The 15,487-nt window shown below is 39.0% G+C and overlaps 1 protein-coding gene across 2 annotated transcripts in view; it reads left to right on the top strand.

Annotated features, from left to right (window-relative positions):
• The first annotated feature begins 258 nt into the window (after positions 1 to 258).
• The window catches only part of UBR2 (ubiquitin protein ligase E3 component n-recognin 2), a 55,954-nt gene continuing 40,725 nt past the window's right edge, over positions 259 to 15,487 (top strand). For both annotated transcript variants that reach the window (XM_012572359.5, XM_002195101.6), the window contains exons 1-7: positions 259 to 471; positions 5,586 to 5,845; positions 8,209 to 8,287; positions 9,658 to 9,771; positions 12,532 to 12,659; positions 12,910 to 13,048; positions 14,738 to 14,800. In XM_012572359.5, coding sequence (XP_012427813.3) covers positions 394 to 471; positions 5,586 to 5,845; positions 8,209 to 8,287; positions 9,658 to 9,771; positions 12,532 to 12,659; positions 12,910 to 13,048; positions 14,738 to 14,800 — 861 coding nt within the window. In that variant the 5' untranslated portion in view covers positions 259 to 393. The remainder of the gene's footprint in view (positions 472 to 5,585; positions 5,846 to 8,208; positions 8,288 to 9,657; positions 9,772 to 12,531; positions 12,660 to 12,909; positions 13,049 to 14,737; positions 14,801 to 15,487) is intronic.

Raw genomic sequence — 15,487 nt, 5'->3', positions numbered from 1 at the left:
GAACCGCCGGAAAGAAAACCTGTGCCGTGTGCTCTGGGATGACCCTGCTTGAGCAAGGGAGGTTGGACCAGATGCGGTACCGTCCAGCCTGACCCATCCCGTGAGGCGAGCAGGGCAGGCGGCGGGCGGAGGCGGCCGGGGGCGGGTACTGCCCGCCGGGCTGGCCCCGCAGGTCCCGCAGCACGGCCGCGGGCACGGAGCTCCGAGCGCCGGCCGGGCGGCGCCGGGGAAGGACTGCAGCCCCCAGAGCGCGGCGCGGCGCGGCGGCCGGTGACGTGAGGGAGGCGGGGCGGAAGTGTGTGTTCCCCGGGCTGGGCGGCCGCCCGGACCCCGTTCCGGCTGTCCCGGCCTCGGCCTCGGCGGCGCGGGGCAGGGGGCAGGAGGAGGGAGAAGATGGCGGCGGAGCTGGAGGCGGAGGTGCAGGCCATTGACAAGAGCCTGCTGGAGTGCTCCGCCGAGGAGATCGCCGTGGTGAGGCGGCGGGCCCGGCGCGGGGAGGGAGCGGGGGCTCGGAGGCCGCGGCAGGCACCGGCCTGGGAGCCGTTCCGAGGCCGGGGCGAGGCCGCTCCGCGGGGCGAGCGAGCTCTCCGGAGGGCTGCCTGTCTCTGAGGGCACCCCCGGCCGGCAGCGCTGTCCCGCCGTGGCCTCGGCGCGCTGTCGTCGCCAGCGTCGCTGTTGCAGCAGCCGAAGTCCATGGCAGCGATCAGCCAGCTTTTCTTGTTGTGCCGGCTTGGAAGCCGCCTGGACGTGGCCATCCCCTGCCGGGGGCGGCCGGGCATCTCGCCCCTTCCTTAATTGCTTCCTGAAGTTCCCTTCCCTCTGCTCTGCTGCCCCTTCGTCTCTCTCTGCCGGCAGTCACGCCTGGACCTGAGGAGATCCCCCCTCCCTGTTAGTTTAGGTGGATGTCTGACCCCAAATACGCTGTACAGTGTTGAAGTGCCATTACAGTGTTCTTCCTTCCTCCCCACTATTTAAGATGCGGTTCTGGAAAACCTTGCAGTAGTTAATCTTAGGATTATTAGAATGGGGTGCTTGTAAAGGAAATATTAGTAAAATCAGTGCAATAAATGAAGAAATTACTTCTGTTTATATACTTTTCCTGCTTTTACAAAGAGTAGTTGAAAGAGGAATGTAGTGTCGAAGGTAAAGTCTTAGGAGTAAGTTTTGTTTCTAACCTAAATGTTTGTCCACTTAGACACTTGGGCATTTGAGGAACTGGATGTGTGTGTTAAAAGTATTGAGACTGCTCATGTGCATATTGGTAGGATAAAACCTTGAAGAGCTGTCTGTGTGTGTCTCAGTGGGAATTACATTGGCTGCTTTCCAAATGAAAATAAAAGACTGTTATAATTCAGATTATCCTCAGATTATGCTTGTATATCTTCTGTGCAGACGAAGGTATGATTAGATGGGCAAATGTGCATAGTTGGCTATATCCTAGCTAGTTTAGCTCCAGGATTAGTCTTCTTCTCTACAGCAAACCAAATAATTTCATCAAACATTTATAAAGTAGTCCAAATTGAGCCCAAATTTCCTTTTCTGTGTGAATAGCAGATGGTTTTTTTGGGTCACACTGTAGGTAAACTCAAGGCAATCATGCACCCAGGGGAATGCATTTAGGAATTTGCTGTAGGTAGCAGTGCCAGCTTAAATGTAGTCAAATCTCATTTTTATTATCTGTAATCACCTGCACAAGCTCCAATTCTGAAATCTATCATTCAAATCTAGTGGGTTTTTCTGCCTCCTTTGCTGATAGCCCAGTGTTTACAAAACAAATACCATCCCAAAGCAATAGTTGCAGCACTTAAGTCTTCAGTTTGTTGTGGTAACAACTTAATGATAAACTTCCAAAGAACAAAAATAATAAAAATAAGTTCTCTTTAACATAACATGAGCCTACATTGCAAGTATTTCTTTTTTTGTGTAGTTAAAAAGCTCATAAATCATAGCTTTTAGCTTTTGAAACAGAGAAGTGAGTTATTTTATGGCTTATTAGTATTCTACATTTTGTTCTCCTGGAGTCTCCTACTTAGATGGGAATTTAATAGAAACCCTGATGAACCATTAGGTATTTACTTATGTAAGGTGTTTGATCAATACTTTGCACGTTCTTTTTCTCTCAGGGCAGTTAAAGTTGTTGCAGGAGAGTAAGTGTGAGGAGAGAGGAGGTGAAGAGGAGCACACTTCCCTTTTTAATAAAAAACCTCTCTTGGGAGAGTAGAATATTAGCTTTTCTTGCATGTGATTTCAGGTTAGAAGATAGACAAATACTAATTGAAACCTTGCCTAAATGCAGAATGCTTTTGTGAAAGAGCAAATTCCAAAGTTTTGAGTAGCTTTTCTGGAGTTCAGTGCTCCCCAGGTAGAGATTTAGAAAGACAATGCAACGTATGTATACCTATGTATATATTTCTATTTACAGTCTTACTTGCACAACAGACCTTTGCAGACCTTCCTGGCAGCTTTTAGAGTCACATCTGTTTCCTTGTCCTAGTAGCCTGGATTTCCTTCTGGTATTTTTTCATCCAGGATCTGATTTCCAAAACTGTATGCACAGATGTGTGTATAGAACTGGCTCCACAAAGAGATTTAGGTGTGATGATGTTCATCATTGCCACACCTAACTCTCAGACAGCTACTCCCAGAATTTTTGGGATGGGAAAGCCATTTACTCGAGGAACAAGAATTTTCTGTGCCTAGGTATTTGTCTGAGCTTGTAGTGTAGCTAGTATGCACTGTGTGTTTTCTAGATAGAAATTAGTAATATACTGCTAAATTAAAAGACTGATGTTAAAGATATTTTTATGAAAAATTCCTGCAGTTTAATAACTAGCATATGCTATAGAAAATAATGCAAAACCAAGTTTATTAAATGGAAATAATGGAAAAGATTAAGTCACTGCCACTGTGATTGGGTCGGTTCCTGGCAGTAGTAGCAATTTGGCAAAACTGATGAAAGGAGAGGAAAAGATGAATGAACTGGTGAGAAAAATAAAATTTTTATTTAAAACTTTACCTTTTTTTTTTTTTTCCCCCCTATGTTATTCTCTGAATCGTGGTGGGAATGGTGAGATAATCTGTAGACTTCTAGATTATTGGCTAAGGCTTTTTGGCAACCTCTTCCCATGGACTTCCTTGGGAAAAAACTGGGCTTTGACCATCAAAGCTAGATGAATGTAGAAAGATTTAAGCAGTTCAATCATTATTCTAAGAAGTCAAACTTAGGAAAAGAGAAATGAAGAAAGCACCCTGACAAATTAGGGTTTTTTTAAAATACCAAGTTCTACTTCAGAAAAACATGTCTAATAAATGGAACTACTTCAATATATTAAGAAAAGGCAAAAATGCAGCCAGTCTGCACAGATGCTCAGCTGACTCTGAATGTCTGTATCCTGAGGAACTTACTACAACTGTGTTATCTCAGACATAAGTTCTTTAGAGTAAGTTATAAATAATTCAGAGTAAATCAAGCTTTAACATTTGATCACCAAACCCATTTATTTTGGCATAATGAATTCTGTGTTTTCTTGTACAGTTTTAGGTTGATTTTGAACTCTTTTTTTGAAAGTTGCCGGGGGTATCTGGTTGTCACATTTACAATGAGAAATGGCATGCTGAGGCTGTTTATTTAACACGAGATTTAATCAGTGGACACTTGCAGTATCTGCTTGCTCCTGTTTGTTCCTTATAAAAACCTTGCAGATTTAACTTACAGTTTAAACCTTTCTAAATTTGTTATCCCCGAGGCAGAAATAAAACAAATGTTGTCCTAGAGTATTTTTTTATTCTGTGTGTGTATACCAGGGGGGAAGAAACCAAATTAGGAGAAGCTGTGCGTTTTTAAGTGGCTTAGGGCAGTTCCATGGTTTGATGCCTTTTAAAAACGGCCAACATTGTTTTTTACAATTGATTTACTAAGATAATTGTAGTGAGTTGGCCTCGGCTGGGTGCCAAATACCCACCAAAGCTACTCTCTCACTCCTCTCCTCAGCTGGAGAGGGGAGAAAATACAACAAAAGGCTTTTGGTGGAGATAAGGAGTGGGAAAGGTCACTTACCAATTACTGCCATTGGCAAAACAGTCTTGACTAGTGGAAAAATTTATTTCATTTATCACCAATCAAATCAGAGTAGCGTAATGAGAGATAAACCCAAATCTTAAAAACACCTTCCCCCCCATCCTTCTCTTCTTCCCTGGCTCAAGTTTGCTTGTGTTTTCCCTACCTCCTCCCCTGAGCAGCACAGGTAGATGCAGAATGAGGGGTATGGTCACTTCCTCATGTTGTCTCTGCACTCCTTCCTCCTCAAGGGAAGGACTCCTCACATCCTTCCTTTGCTCTAGTGTGGGGTCCCTCCCATGGGCACAGTACTCCATGAACTTTTCCAGTGTCAGTCCTTCCCATGGGCTGCTGTTCCTCATGAACTGCTCCAGCCTGGGTCTCTCACAGGGAGTGCAGCCCTTCAGGAACAGGATGCCCAGTGTGGGTTCCCCGTGGTGTCACCAGTCCTGCCAGCAAACCTGCTCCAGCATGGGCTCCTCTCTCCAGGAGGTCCTGCCTCCTGGAGCCTCTTCCACTGTGGTCTTCCCATGGGGTCACAACCTCCTTTGGACATCCAGCTGCTCTGGCATGGGATTCCCCATGGGCTACCAGGGGATCTCTGTTCCCCACTGGACCTCCATGGGCTGCAGGGGGATCTCTGCTCTGGTGTCTGGAGCACCTCCTGCCCTCCTTCTGCACTGATTTTGGGGTCTGCAGAGCTGTTATTCTTCAATATTCTTACTCACATCTCCCAGCTGCTCTTTTTGTCCCCTTAAATATGCTATTCCCTATTAAATGTGTTATCCTAGAAGTTCTACTGCTGTCTCTGATGGGCTCAGCCTTGGCCAGCTGTGGGTCCATCTTGGAGCCATCTGAGGTTGGTTCTCTTGGGCATGGAGAAGCTTCTGGCAGCTTGAATAGAAGCCAGCCTGTAGCCCCCTTGCTACCAAAACCTTGCCTCACAAACCTAGTGCAAGAAATCATAGATCTAACATCTCACTTGAAATAGTAATTCAGATGAGTTATTTTGGTTGAAGGAGAAACCAAAACTCCCTCATTTTCACTGGTGATTTGTTGAAATGAGAAAGGGACTGTTACCTAATGCTGTATTTACTTTTCTCCATGTACTTTTTGTCTCTGTTCCTTGCCAACTCCAGGCTCACGCTGATCCTCTGTATCCCAGGCTGGCAGCATCTGTCTGCACTCCAGAGAAATGTGACCAACGTAGTCTAGGCTGTATCCTAAAAATCACTGCCAACATTTTACTGGTCATTCATCCTGGAGGAAAATTTTACTGAATTTTTCTCTTAAATCTTCTGTATGTCAAAAGGATAAAATGTGTGAGCAAGGAAACAAATTATTCCTTTCCTAACATCTGTCTTTTGTGATAATTTAGATTTAATACTTAGAAGGAAGCATGACTTTCTGGTTTTGGAATGACATTTTAGATATTTCATGTAGAAATAAAATAACCTAAATGGCTAGAACTATGTTTGGTGTGTTTATTAATGAAGAATTTTTGTTCTCATTTCTTCTAATATAAAAGAAATGGCTGCAAGCAAATGACCTTCAAAAAGAAGTGTACCAGCATCTGGCCTATTATGTACCAAAAATTTACTGCAGGGGTCCCAACCCTGCCCCTAAGAGAGAAGACATGCTGGCACAACACGTTTTGCTGGGACCAATGGAATGGTATCTTTGTGGAGAAGATCCTGCATTTGGTTTTCCAAAGCTTGAGCAAGCAAACAAACCTTCCCATCTGTGTGGCCGTGTCTTTAAAGTGGGAGAGCCTACGTATTCTTGCAGGTAGTTCAACTTAACATTGTGACGTATTTATGATTTGTGAAGTCATGGAACATTTTACAATAAGAATATACTGTCCTAATGAAAAGTTAATTACTGAAATATATTTTTAAAGTAACCTTGCAGTATTTCATGACAAGTGGGATCGGGGAAAATTAACACTACAGATGTATAAATGGAAAAATAATAATTAGTATCATGTTGAGTGTTTTCTGTACAAAAGAAATGCAAGATTAAGAAAGAATTTGGGGTGACCTTTCAGGTTGATTTAAGGGCATTAATCAGAAGTAAGTGGGCAAGTGTATGTGTGTGTATTTTGGGTGTTTAATATCAGCTGTTAGTGTTGATCTTGTCTTATAGACCTCTTTCCATGACCTGCTAAACCAAGCTATCAGATGCTTAAAACAAGCATATCAGCTTCTAGCTTCTTCCCTACCTCTATATCTAGATCTCTCTAAAAATACTTATACTTGAAAGAGAACAGGAAGTTCCTAACCAATTACAAATATTTAAGAGAATCTTCAGTTTTAAGCTATTGTTTTACTAGCTGTAGGTTCATTTTCATCCTCTATATTCTGAACTGTTTGTACTTTTAAGTTTTGTTTGTGTCACAAATTCCTCTAATTTTGTGTGGTTTCTACCACTCACTGGGACACTTGAACACTTGGTGAGGTGACATGGGGACTGAATGTCTGTCTAATTTCAAGGGTTTATTTGTCTGGGTTTCCATCCCCTTCATTTACAAGGGCAATGACAGTGGAAGAATTTTTCTTTCTAGTGCTCTCCTCTTCTAGAAACATAACACCTTACTGGCCTTTGGGTTTGGAAATGCTTTGAGACCTCTTTATAATGAGAGAGATAAGATTAAACTGGTGGGTACTTCAGATTCATACTGAGTTGTTGGTCTTGAAAAAGTAAGTGTGTTTAGAAGAAAATTACAGAATTCCCAATGTTTTTGTTGCTCCATATGAACAGTGTTTGATCATTAACATACTGATGATGGAGTCCCTCTCTTGTTTTTGTTCATCAAGAAACATTTGATTCCTGCTGTGTGTTAATTTTCTTTAACTTATGGTTGGTAATGAAGAATAATGAGAGTTTAATTTGAGCTTTTGTGGAATACAGCAAAGAATTATTTTCCAAGTCCACATTAAAGCAGTGGATTTTTCTATGCAGTTGTGCAGCTTCCAGGTCAGTTTCTGCTTTAGGTATAGGCACAGTTACTTGTCTGAGACATTACTTGATAAATGGTACTGAATTTTTAAATACACTGCCACAAGTTTAGAGCTCTGAAGAGTCAACATTCAATTTTGTAGAACTGATCTACCAAATCCTGCATGCATGTTGTTGCATTAAGTGGTAGTTTCTTTGGGGTTTTTTTAACCTAAAAAAAAATAATGCCATGGACATAAACTATTCTAAAAGAGAAGAGCTTTGTACAATTTTGCTTTGACATTTTCATCTTCAGTGGCTTCTCTGGAGAAAACACCTGTGCATAGTAAGTCATGGTTGCCTGATGATCATCCCATCATTTATTTTGGTTAAATTGAACTAAGAGAATATTGATAATGAGATTTCATGTGATCTCTAGTGTTTTGTTTTAAACAAAATAAGTTGTTTCTCTGAATTCTGGTTTTAATAATCATCATCATAAGACAGACATTCTCTTGCTATTTATTTTTACGTTGCAAAACCTACCTACCTCAGTCTTGAGGTGCCTTGAAGTCAGTTGCATTACAGGAGTTTTTCAGGGAGATAGTTAAATATAATGTTTAATTGTCCCATTTGGTTTAGCCCATTTTACTAGAAATATTCCTTCTGTCTAATACAGGAGTGTTTGTAGACAAGACCCTATTATGGTCTCTGATCTCCTGGTTGAGAAAATTGTGTTCTTGCAGCTCATCAGTGAGCTTGTAGGGCTGAACTTGGAAGCAGAGGTTTGATTTAGTCTGTTGCATGTGATCTTTCTTCCCAGTGTTCAGTGAAAAATCTTCTCTGATTGCTGGAGATCATTAATGCTGGTACTCTGTACTTGAGAGAACTTACCTGAATTTATTCTTGGTTATGTAATTCATCTGTTTACTTGCCTATATACTCATCTCACCTCTTGAAGGCAATGTCTGTATTACCCAAACTAGACATACTACCCACACAATATTTTAAAGGCTCTTCTGTTGTGAGAACAGATTTTGTTCTATTTTATTTGTTTCCCCACTTTAAAGCCGTCCCTTGTCTCTTTCACAGTAATATATACATTAGTTAGAAGGTTGATATTGGTGATATTTGAAAATTATCTGTTGTAAAATGTGTAAAGGCAAAAGCAAGTGTTTAATGCTTTTTTTCTTTTCTGTTGTTGCTGTTCTCAGAGACTGCGCTGTTGACCCAACTTGTGTGTTGTGCATGGAATGCTTTCTTGGAAGCATTCACAGAGAGCACCGATACAGGGTTAGTGATCCTGCAGGATAATGACATAGTTATTAGTGATTTTGTGTGTGTGTGAAACAGTTTCAAGTTTAAGAATGTATACAAAATTTCCAGATGCTGAATGAAAACAAAGTTCTGAATGTCTGCAGTAATCCTATGTGAACTCGAGTGTTTTTATCTGAGTGTAACTTCTGGAAGTTAGCACTTTAAAATATTGAGCAATTAAATTTTATGTGCAACAGTTAAGTTCACAAATGTATGTTACTTTTAACACATACCCTTTAGTGAATTTTACAGGTTTAGACTTGGGTTTTGACTCTCGTGTTTGACTGTTTTAAAAAGCTATTGAAAAACCTTTATTAATAAGCCACTTGTGTGTAAAGCTTAAACATAAAGTTAAAAGAGAAAATGAAAACTGTAAATGCTGTTTATTTTAGTAATATACTGTTGTTAGTAGTACAGATTAGTTTAAAAAAACCCTTCAAACAAAGCCAAGAAGACCTTGGTGTGCTTTTAAACTAAGAAGTTAAGTGAAAACTACCAGTGCAGTCTTTCTATAAATCTGGTTTTTACCATACTGCACTGCTGCTAATGTAATTCTATTTACTGCATTGTTACACTGAGCACTAGGATTCAGGAAAAAAATCCAAGCATAACTTTTATCAAGAAACCCAGCCAAATTTGCTGATATCAGCTTACTTCTTGTACATAGGTTTTTACTTTTCAAGCCTATGGAATTAACAAGTCTAGGTAACATCCAAAAGTGTAAGAAAATGTTCTTTCAAATGTCCATCTAGTTTTCTTGATACTATAAGATGTGCCTGTATGTATAGAGTATATCAGGTATGCCAAAAATTGGTGAAAGAATTCTTCTATGTATCAGTTAATAGGTGTGATTCAAAAAAAGAAGTATTATTATGGTTATTAATTTGAGGAGGTCTTTAAAATAAATTTTATTCAAACAGTGTAAATACACCTTTAAAATTTTTCAATGCTTTTTTCTGTGCCTACATATGTGAAAAGTTTAAGTCTCTCAATTCCTTTTGTCATAAAGCACATATTCCACTCACTATATAATAGTGCCACATGAACTGATTTAGCTTTGTTCTGATTAAAACTGTGAGAGTTTGGCATAGTACAGATGCCGTGGCAAGTAATAGATTCAGAAGATCTGAAAACTTCAGATGGGGCAGAATGCAGGTGTTTGATGTTGTTTTGTTGTTCAAGTTTTTTTCTTTTGACATAGGCACACTGATGATGTAGACAGGCTTTCAGCTGTTGGGTGTTGTGATCATGCTTTTATAGTAGAGCTGTGAGGACTCATTTCTTTATGTGCACATATGATATATATGCATATTCACATGAATGGCTTTGTTTTTAAATAATTTTAGATGACAACATCAGGTGGAGGAGGTTTCTGTGACTGTGGTGATACAGAAGCTTGGAAGGAAGGTCCTTACTGTCAGAAGCATGAACTTAACACTTCAGAAACTGCTGAAGAGGAGGTAATTACAATTGAGGCATCATGTTTCAAAACATTGTTAACTGTGTATATGTGTGTGTATATGTAAATCCTTCACTTGAGATTAATTTTATTTAGTATACAGGTATTTAGTCTGCATGAGAGGCTGTAGGAACTTAAATAGAATTATTTGAACCATAGTGTTAGACAAAAATGAATATCTTAAGAAGTTCCTTAATTTTTTTTTCTACTTAAAGGCTTCATTTTAAGTTCTTGGTCACCTCTTCAGTTTTAGTTCTACTTCTTTGTTTCTCTGTATATTCGAGAGGTCAAGGGATTCTGCCACATGCAAAAGAAAACAAGTCTGTACGTAATCATCTGCACCAAGAAGCCAAATTCAGCTGTCTGTGCAACAGATATTCTGATTCTTACTAAAGGGAAGTGCACAGATTTTTAAAACTCAAAATACCTTGCTGTCACAGGAAAGTCATAACGGAGATGTAAGGCAAAGGAATTTAAAAGACATTGTTTGGTATGGAGAAGGTAAATAGAGAACACATCTTGACCACAGAATCAGAGCATAACAACTTGGATGTATTAAAGGCAAAAAGACATGCCACATCTTACAGAAAGAACTCAAGCTGCTGGACTAACCAGTGCAAAATACTATTGTTAAAAGTTTATACATGTTTGAAAGGAAATTTAACGTGGTTGTGGGAGGAAAAATTACCAATGGCAATTTAAAATTGTAGGTAGCATCTTTGGTGTGTGAAGTGTTAGTGTCTTAAGTTACTGGAGACTAAAGAAGCATTCTGTCTTCTACTTATAATCTTCTTACCTGTTATTACATCTCAGGAATGAGTGTGGCTAATTGGGCTTCTGACCTGGCCACTCACATCTCTTCTTACTTAGTATAACTTCTGTGAGATTTTTTTTAAAGGGAAAATCTAAGGCAAGCACTGGTAGTAATTTTGCTGATCTGATGATTTGAGTGAAGCAACTGTAATTGTATTTTCAGTGATAGTGGTCTAATATCTGCTCCCACTCTCTCAGCCCTAAGATTCTAGCACTTGGTCTACATGCCAGTTTACATTAGTCAGCAGCCTTAGGAAACTCTTGTTATGAAATCTTGGGTGGACTGCTACTTCTGTGCCCAAAGATACTCACACAGTGAGTGCCTGACAGAAAAATCAAGGTTCTGGACAGGCTTTGTGCTTCTTCCCCATAAACCATGGACGCTGGTATCTCTTATGCCAGTGTTATGTTAGAGGTGGATTAAGGATGGTTTGTTGAGCGTTATTGGAGCCTATTTTCTGCCTTGCCCAGGTGTGTGAAAGTGCTGGGAGTGGGGGGGATTGCTGATGCTTATGGTTTGCCTTTGCTTTTGGTGGCTGATAGTTCTTCATGCCCTGGATAATTTTTAAATGAAGGGAAAGAAAAAAAACAAAATGGCAGTTCTTACCACTCTGGTAAAGCTTCCAAATATTCCCAAACAGTCTTGGGGTACTTATTAGTACAGGTGAATCACTGACTGTCAAGAGCCTCCTTTAGATGATGCAGACTTAAGTTGAGAAATTATTATTGTGATCATTTTTATACAGCCTAAGCTGTAGTGAAGCACAGAATTTAGTATTAGGTAATCCTAAACCAGAAATTAGGCCATTGTTAAATATTTTAATTGTCTAGCACTTACACATGCATCAAAATATCAAATGATGAATCGAGTCAGTGAGTGACTCAGTGTATAGTTTATATCCAGGTGACCTGCAGGCCATGCAGCATTCCCTGTCCAGGTTTGTAGAAGAGGAGCTAGTTGTTCTCCAAATTTTGATACAGTAAAAGACAAAAAGAGAAGAGGTTTATAAAGTTTTCTATTCACCATCCTTGAAATGGACTGGAATGAAATGGCTGTGGTACCTGCACTGTCTTATTGAGAGTTGCCAGTGGTTCTCATTTGCTGCTCCAAAAAGTGGTCTTTTGTCTTTGCAGCTGTTCTGTTCCTCCCCCTCCACATTCCCATTCCCCCAACTTCAGCAGCCTCCATTCTGCTCTGGCACAGAGAGAAGGACAAGTTTGTAGGGGCTGCTGCATTTGTCAAATGGAGATCACAGAGTGGGCACAAATGGGTGCACGGACAAAAGGGGAACAGCTCTCTGTGAGCAAGACTGAGACGTGGACAGATCATTATGAAACACCTATTTAGATTTCAGCAGTTAATTATTTATATACCACAGCATATAAGAGACGTGCATCATAAATCATGATGCCAGTGTGCTGCATGTTCTATAAACCTCGATAGATAAGACTTATGCCTTTTAATGCATGCTGCATATAAAACAGGACAAGAGATGCATGGTCGTTTGTATTCTGCAGTTTACTAATATTGATAAGTGGAACAAAAAATACAGGGATTTTAAATTATGGTTTTGAAGGCATAGCAGAAGAAGCAGATTTTAATACAGCTGAGGTTAAAGTTCTTCCAAAGAACTGTCTTAAAAGGTGTGCAGGAGTGAGAACAAGGAGAGTGAGAATGGAAGAATGTGTGAAAATGTAAATGGGTGATCAGAGGCAAGTTAACATTCAGGTACTGAATGTTAGATTAGAGCTTTGGTGACTGTCAGTGTAGAGCTGGAAGAAGAAAACAGGATGATTATTGACTCTGTTCCTTTCAACTGCAAAGTCATTTAAAGAAAGACATCATTAAAGATGCTTACATCATTCTTTGATAAAGGGAGATGCAAGTTTGACAGTTTGTTTTGAATGTAATTTAATTTCACATTTGCTATTTATATTTACTTTCCAGGATCCTCTTGTGCACTTACCAGAAGATATGGTAGCAAGAGCTTATAATATTTTTGCCATTGCATTTAAATATGCAGTAGATATATTAACATGGGAAAAGGAAAATGAATTGCCTGGACTAGAAATGATGTAAGTATAATGCTTGTCTTCTGCCTTTTAAAGGCTTACAGTTATTTACAGTTGAAAATGCAGGTTCTGATTTTAAAAATATTTTTTACTTTTCTTAAAATAGTCAGAAATACTTTGTATACAATAATTGTAGTCGTTTTGTATTTCTCATATTTTTTCCTTTGCTCTTGCTTTTACTTTTAACATTGCTTTAAATGGCATAAATTCAATCGTTGCTTTGAATGACATAAATTCAATCATTGCTTTGAAGTGAGAAGAGTGACACTTACTACTGCATGCTGTTTAATGATGAAGTCCATACCTATGAACAAGTTATTTATACTCTTCAGAAGGCTGTCAACTGCACACAGAAGGAAGCCATTGGTTTTGCAACAACAGTAGATAGAGATGTAAGTGAATTAATTGTTGGAACTTTTAATTACCTTGACCTAATGTTTGTTTTATGGCTATACTTACTTTAGTCTGTTTTCCCAAAGCATATGGTTAATGTGAGTCTGTGAGTCCTTTGTGTCATACCACCCTAAAATGGCTTAATAGGAAATACTAAACGTCTCAGTGCCTAAATACCATTCGGCCAGTCCAAACTAGACCTGATACTGAATATGTTTCAGTGTAAATTTGTTCTAGTAGGTCTTGTAAGGTTAAATACCAAGGTGTTTCTCACTCTGTCAAGGATGGGCTGTAGCTTTGACCCTTCCCTTACTAAACCAAGGAGCTGACATTGAAAGAGCCCCTAAATGTGCTCCAAACATAGGAAGTGCTTCTCAGAGTAACACCAGTTAAGTGTGAGGGATAAAATCCATAACTGACTACTTTTGTTCTGGTGCTTGTGGAACTATTCATGGTTTGTGGTTTCTTTTTAAAATTTTATTTAATTTTCCTTTTCGTAATTGTCAGATTGTAGTGGCAGAAAGAGGTAAAAGCATTTAACACAGTTTTTAGGAGGAACAGCGAGTTCAGAATCACTATATGCTGAACATAATTGTAACTAGTATTTCAGTTTCAGAAGCACTATGCCAGCCGTGTTTGTAGTGTGGCTGATGTTCATTTTTTTAAAGAAAGTGATACTTCATTGGGTAACTGCATCTTGTTATTTTTGCAATGAACCTGTAAGCAGTTGACATGAAAAAAGTGGTTTTTTACTTGGCTTACTGACTAGTGCCTTTTTTTGTGGGGGAGGGTGTAGGGAAGAAATCTTTTCCTAAATGGCAAGGAGAATGTCATTTTGGGCAGTTGAAGTACTTCAGGGAGGTCAGTGGAGCAGGAAATAAAACCACTTCATATTACTTAACACTGAAGTAGATTTTGGTTTTGTGTTACCACTGTTCTATCTTTTGTGATACTGGTAACCAAAAGATTCACATCTGATCCCTGAATACGAGCTGACCTGAGCATGTGCTTGTGGGATACACTCGGATTTTTCCCTACTGTTGATGCCTTCTACTTCTAAATGCATACATGAATGCATATATACATGAGTGTATATGTGAAAGAAATGAGAATGTTATGCCTGAAGCAGTGATTTGGCATCAGATCTAAAATGCCAGTGAGTTTTCCTGTCTGCAGTATGCTATGAATTCAATCAGCTATCTGTTTTGATGTGTGGATTGACAGTAGAGAAAGACTGAAAACCTTCCTTTTGGAATAAAACAAGTGCTTCAATTGTCTGTTTAAAAGATCAGTTAATTTTAATATCTGCTTTTTAAAAGGCACTGAAATATCTTCAAGTTACATCAAAACTAATGAACAATGCCTTTGTACTAATGTTTTCAGTATTTTAATAAGTGTGGTTCTTTTCATTGTTCCTTTTAAGAACAATGTTATACACAGAAAATTTAATGTAACAGGTAACTGAATATATGATACAATTTTATCTTCTTTTAAAAAGTACAGAGTGCATTTGGGAAATCCAAGTGTCTAACTATATACGGTACTTTAAAAAGTGAAAATAGCAGGAAAGGCTGAGTAGTTAGCATGCATCTGAAGCTTTTACTGGTTTTTTTTACTAATGTAAAACAAAGAATTGGGACTCCTTGTTTAGGAGCTGGTGGTAATGTTACATCTTCTTGAATTTGCAGGGCCGTAGGTCTGTTCGATACGGAGACTTCCAATACTGTGATCAGGCAAAATCAGTAATAGTGGTAAGTAATGGTGGTAAGGGATGTTATCTCCTTACTTGCCTCATCTTAAGCAAAAGGAGGCTTTGCTACCCAGTTGAGTATGACTCATTATATTTTAATGGTACAAAGTGTTGGGAGATACTATTTACAATGTAGTAGAGGTTTCAAAATACTGGTTTATGGGTTTTTGTTGTTACTGGTCTTTTGTTGGATTTTTTTTTTCCTACTGTGGCCTACCTGACAACCAAAATAATTTTCTAAAAGGAAGTTTGTAGACACTTTTTTCCTTCATAAACCAGATGTGGCCAGGAACTTTGAATGTATCTTTTAGAATTACATGCTAGTTCAGATCAGTGAAGTTAAATTATTACAGTTTTTCTCTTATAGTGTGAAGTTGCTTATGTCTTTCACAGCAACAGTTATGGAAATTATTACTCATTGAATCCAAGTGTGAAACTGCAAATATTTTCATTTTGCATCTATGCATTTATATATGCATATATATTAATATCTATATATTGCAAGATTCTTCCATGTAAAAATGGGAGAATAATGTTTTCTTTTAATTTTTTGTTAACTGCTGCAGTGCAGTACTTAATCACATGAAATAAATAGTTTATGTATGATACTGCAACTGTTGAAAAACAAATGCTGCAACTAGAGTTACTGTTCCTTGACTATTTAAGGTATTTTAAAAGCATTAGCATA

Source organism: Taeniopygia guttata, chromosome 3 (genome assembly GCF_048771995.1).
Source record: "Taeniopygia guttata chromosome 3, bTaeGut7.mat, whole genome shotgun sequence".
Taxonomy (NCBI): Eukaryota; Metazoa; Chordata; class Aves; order Passeriformes; family Estrildidae; genus Taeniopygia; species Taeniopygia guttata.
The sequence above is the reverse complement of the archived record's forward strand: the minus strand, read 5'-3'. Positions and strand labels throughout refer to the sequence as shown.